At 44.2% G+C, this 5775-nt stretch overlaps 1 protein-coding gene across 1 annotated transcript in view; it reads left to right on the forward strand.

Annotated features, from left to right (window-relative positions):
* Positions 1-2165: 2165 nt before the first annotated feature.
* pcsk2 (proprotein convertase subtilisin/kexin type 2) overlaps positions 2166-5775 on the forward strand; it is an 84176-nt gene continuing 80566 nt past the window's right edge. The window contains exon 1 of the mRNA XM_020516710.2: positions 2166-2609. Within this exon, the coding sequence (XP_020372299.1) occupies positions 2436-2609 (174 nt within the window). The 5' untranslated portion in view covers positions 2166-2435. The remainder of the gene's footprint in view (positions 2610-5775) is intronic.

Raw genomic sequence — 5775 nt, forward strand, 5'->3', positions numbered from 1 at the left:
ATAATTAGAAAAGCTGATTGAATGATATTGTTTATTGTTGGTGAGAGGTTGAATATAAAAATGGGGAGGTTATATAGGGCATTGGTGACTTGACATCAGGTATGCTATGTACAGTATTAGTTTCTTTATTTGTGGTTTACTAGACCAATATCTAGAATGATGGGTTGTCTAAGAAGTGAAGATTGGACTGGCTAGGCTTGTAGCTACTGGAGTTTTGAAGAGTAATAGATCACTTGATTGAAACATTTAAGATTCTGAAGTATCTTGACAAGGTGGATATGGAAAGGATGGTTCCTCTTGTGGGTGAATCTAGAACCAGGAGGTCATTGTTTAAAAACACGAGACACCTACTTGAAACAGACATGACTATTTTTTTTCTCTCTGATGAAGGCTTGGGAGTGTTTGGAAGACTCTTCTGAAAAGCCGATGGAAGCAGGAAGAATATTTTTAAGGCAAAGTTAGATAGATTCTTCATAAATATGGGAATGAAATAGGAACAAGAGTAGGCCATTCAGCCCCTTGAGCCTGTTCCACTACTCAATGATAACATGGCTGATCTGTGAACTAACTCCATATGCCATAATACCTTTGCTTCACAAGAATTTATCTATCTCAGATATAAAATTAATGACCAATCCAGCACCCACTGCCTTTTGTGGAAGACAGTTCCAAATCTGTACCACCCTTTGAATGTTGAGGTGCTTCCTAACATCTCTGCTGAATGATCTGGCCATAATGCTCAGATTGTGTACCCGCACCACCCCCCCCCCCCCCCCCCCCCCCCACCAGTCTAGAATCCCCAACCAGTGGAAATAGTTTATCTTTATCTACCCTGTCTTTTCCTGTTAATATTTTGAAGACTTCAATCAGATCACCCCTTAACCTTCTAAATTCTAGACAGAACAGGCAATGTTTGTCTAATCTCTCCTCATAACCCCTGAAGTCTCAGTATCATTCTTGTAAACATATGTTGTACTCCCTCCAAGGCCAATATATCCTTCCTACTGATATTGGGTAGAAGTGAACATGAAATAATCAAGTCAGCTCTGATCCAATCGAATGGCGGAGCAGGTTCAAGGATCAAGTGTCAGATTCTGTAACTTTAAGGATGTCAAATCTCTTCTTGCCCTTCTTTTCAAAGGAAAACCATCCCAATTTCTCCAGCCTATTGTGGTAACTGAAGATGCCCTGGTGTAGGCACAATATTCCAGCTGACGCTAAATTCCTGTCTGGCATGTCCATAAGGACTGTTACCAACTTTTACAGAAGCACTATAGAAAGCATTCTATCTGGGTGCCTCATGGCTCGATACGGCAACTGCCCTGCCCAGAACTGTAAAAAACTACAGAAAGTGTGTGCATAGCCCAGACCATCACGGAAGTCAACTTTCCATCCATGCACTCCATCTATACTTCTTGTTGCTGTGGAAACACAGCCAACATCATCAAAGACCCCTTCCACTCTGGTTATACTCTCTTCCAATCTCTTCCATCAGGCAGAAGACACAGAAGCTTGAACACACGCACCAGCAGGTTCAAGAACAGCTTCATCCCCACTGTTATCAGACTGATGAATGGACCTCTGTAATTTCAAATCTAATGCTGATCTTGCTTTTGTGCAGTTCCTGTGCAGTGTAACCTTGTATGCCTCACTCTGTCTAAGCACCCTGTGATCTGTATGACTTTGTTATTATCTACCTGTACTGCTCACAAAACAAAACTTTTCACTGTACTTGGGCACACGTGACAACAATAAATCAAATCAAATCAAAATTACCTCCTCACTTTGCACTTCACTCCTTGTGCCAGTTAAGTTGCACACTCTCACCTATTTCTAAACAAAGAAGTTTGGATTGACCTGTAATTGGTTAGTATCTTTATGCCGCCCATTTGGGGGATATTTTCCTCTGCTGCAGAATTGAATTCCGCCGGAATGTGTGAGTCGAAACCCATGAGATTACCAGGAAAGTGAAATTATCACTATCTGCCCTGAGGAGCCCGTTTCCACTTCTGTCTCACTGTGGTGCAAGTCGTGTGTTTGTATTTTTAAGAAACCGTATTCCTGACATTGCTCCTGTGAGGTTCACCCCCTCCCTGCTGGAACGTGATTCTGAATGTTTCATGGCTTTGACGTGCCTGCCACATGATCCAGTGAGGGAGCTGGGATTTTCTCCATGAATTATAGGATCGGCGGCGGAACATGTAGCATCGTTCTTAACCCACACAGAGAGAGAGGGAGAGGACCGCGAGGCGGTCCCCCTTTGAACTGCATAGCTCCATCCTCCGCCTGCTACTCGGCTGAAAGCGCTCCAGTGAAGTGCATGTAGTAGCAGTCTTGTCTTCGTTCGTGTTTATTCCATTCCTTTACCTCTCTCTCTCTCTCCTGTCTCTCTCGGCTAACAGTAACTGCTTCTCCAGCGCAAGAGATATAGAGGGATGAAGCGAGGATTTATAACGGACTTGCTCCTTCTGATGATCAATGCAGTTCTCTTTGCAACAACTGCGGCTCCTCAGAAGCTGTACACCAACCACTTCTTGGTGCAGTTAGACGGCGGCGATGGGGTCGCCCAACGGGTTGCTGCAGACTCAGGCTTCATCGCTGTCAGGAAGGTAGGAATTGTGCCCATTGAAGGAATTGTGTGTTTCTGTCAATACGACGTACATGCAAAAAAAAAAGGCATGGTGAATGTGATCAAATAGAGCCGTGCCAAACTGTACTTTTGCACATTCTCCATCTGTTTTATATTTAGAGATATCCCGCATTCCGCCTCGCCCAGTGATTATCATATAAAATTGGGATAAATCGTTAGCTTATGGTCTTTCCTCTCTCTGTTAATCGCAGGCAAAAAAAAAAGGATGACAGAGGTTCCCCTGAAATGCACTCTGGTAGAGAAGCAAACAAAAAATGTTGCCAGAGTGCTGTAATTTCTGCCGTCAGTTCCTGGCTGGGTTTTTTTTGTCCCGCACGGAGCTTGTCATTGACAGGAGAAAGTTTCACATGACCTTCCTCTGCAAGGTTTGAGGTTGCTGAGTGCTTTCATTGAAATGCCCTGTCTACCATCTCCCCCCTTCACCCAGTTTAGGAAATAACCCCAACGACTTCATTACGGTGGTGAGGGCTGGGATTTTCCCTGATCCTTACTGATGTTAAATCAACACCACCCCTTCCCCACACGCCCCCCCCCCCCACCCCCTCCAGCTTCTTTGGGCTGACATTCATTGCCCATTCATTTACCAGCTATTAGCTAGTGAGTCCTCAATGCCAAGCTTCCAGTGTGGAGAGCTAACTGTGCGTTTGAGTTTATAGTGCTGGTCATTTTGGTTTTGTATAAGACAGCTCTAACGTGCATCAATGTACAGGGCACAGAATAGTAGCAAGTATGGTTAAGAAACTGTGAGAAGCTCCATTCACACAATCCTGCGGTGCGTTTGGAAATATTCTTATCTGGGTCATGCCTGGGAAAGGGGTGGGTCAGTGCGTGTGTGTGTGGAATTTAAGCTGTTGTTACAGTAACCCCGGATCCAATGGTTCCGCTGCTGGTTTTCATGTTCCAAACTAACAAACAAGGCACCTGGTACAGAGAGCTGCGGCAGAAAGAAAAACACCCACACTGCATCATTTAGCTCCACCAGTCAGAATGTTCAGGGCTCAGATACTGACCTGATCAATAATTTAAACAGATCGGGTATTACATGGAGTGCTGAAAGCTCCCGTAATATGTGTGTATATGTGTGTGTGTATTCGTATGTGTGTGTATGTGTATGTGTGTATGTGTGTGTCTGTGTGTATGTGTATGTGTGTGTATGTGTATGTGTGTATTTGTATGTGTTTGTCTATGTGTATGTGTGCGTGTCTGTATGTGTGTGTTTCTGTCTTGGTGTGTGTGTCTGTATGTGTCACTCTGTGTGTGTGACTGTGCTTGTTGTGTGTGTGTATCTGTGTGTGTATCTGTGTGTGTGTATCTGTGTGTCTGTATGTGTGACTGTGTGTATCTCTATGTGTGTACCTTTGTGTGTGTATCTGTATGTGTGTGTGTGCGTATCTGTGTGTGCATCGTTGTATGTGTGTGTCTGTGTGTGTATCTGTATGTGTGTATCGTTGTATGTGTGTATCTGTGTGTGTGTTTGTGTATATCTGTGTGTTCTCTGGGTGTTTGTGTTGCACGAGCTGTAAAATCCAACAGTAGGTATCGATTTCTCGAAAGGATGAGTCGCTTTGGAAATGGCTTCAGTTGGGACGGGGTTTTCGAGAGGTGCCGGGCAGAAATCAGGACAAGATGGGCTGGACCCAACTCGAGGGCGAGTATCAGGGGACAGGTCCCACTCTCACTGAGATTGATGAACTAATGTGCCAGCTTCCGGACTGTGTATCTAGCGCGGTAGGCAATCTGAGCTGTCCGTGGTGCTGAAACAGAGACTACATTGTAGTGGGACACCTGAACATCTTCCCGCACTCAACTGAAAAAGTGAACCCGTTAATTGTCGCAGGCCGCATCAGGTCCAAAACTTGCGCGGATTAAATTTAAATAGCGCTGAATATTTATCCGTCGTTGTGTGCAGCGGCTGTTGAATTGAGCATCTGTGACTTAGTGTCTTTTCCCATACCCTTGCACATTGTAGTTATTTAAATAATCATCTCGGAACCTCTTGAACTGAACCTGCCTCCATTACACATCCAGACAGTGCATTCCGACCCCAGCCACGCTGTTGTGTGAAAACGTTCATATTGTCACATCACATTTGCTTCTTTTACAAATCTCTTTAAGTCTGTGCCTTCACCTTCTTGATCCTCAATACAAGAGGGAACAGATTCTCCATACCCACTCTATTTGCTCCCTCATGACATTGAAAACTTCCATCAGATCTTCCCTTTGCCACCTTCTCTCCAGGGAGATCAGATCAACCTTTCCAATCTATCCTGATAATATGTTTTTTTTTATTCCTGGAGCCATTCTTGCAAATCTCTTCGGCACTCTCTCCAATGTGCTCACATCCCTCCTTATAGTGTGGTGCCCGACTATACACAGTACTCTAATTGAGATTACACAAACGACTTATTCAAGTTCAGCATCACTGCCTTGTTCTTTTACTCTATGACATTATTAATAAAGCTGAGGACACTATAAGCTTTATCAACTGCTTCTTTCAATTGTCTTGCCACATTCAATGACCTTCTTTATTCATTTATGGGATGAGGGGCATCGCTGGCTAGGCAGCATTTATTGCCCATCCCTAATTGCCCAGACAGCAGTTAAGAATCAACCACATTGCTGTGGGTCTGGAGTCACATGTAGGCCAGACCACGTAAGGATGGCAGTTTCCTTCCCTAAAGAGTGTTAGTGAACCAAATGGGTTTTTCCCGACAATCAACAATGGATTCATGGTCATCATTAGACTCTTAATTCCAGATATTTTTATTGAATTCAAATTCCACCATTTGCCATGGCAGGATTCGAACCCAGATCCCCAGAACTTTTCTGGGTCTCTGGATTAACAGTCCAGCGATAATACCACTAGGCCATCACCTCCCCCATCATCTGTGCACATATATACCCAATCCCTTTGCTCCTGGATCTTTTTATTTTATAACATCCATCTATGTTCTTCCTACCAAACTGCATCACCTCATCACTTCACCTCATCACTTCACCCCATTACTTCACCCATCACTTCACCCCATCACTTCACCCCATCACTTCCCCTCATCACTTCACCTCATCACTTCACCCCATCACTTCACCTCATCACTTCACCCATCACTTCACCTCATCACTTC

The sequence above is a fragment of the Rhincodon typus genome, chromosome 9 (assembly GCF_021869965.1).
Source record: "Rhincodon typus isolate 14 chromosome 9, sRhiTyp1.1, whole genome shotgun sequence".
NCBI classification, from domain to species: domain Eukaryota; kingdom Metazoa; phylum Chordata; class Chondrichthyes; order Orectolobiformes; family Rhincodontidae; genus Rhincodon; species Rhincodon typus.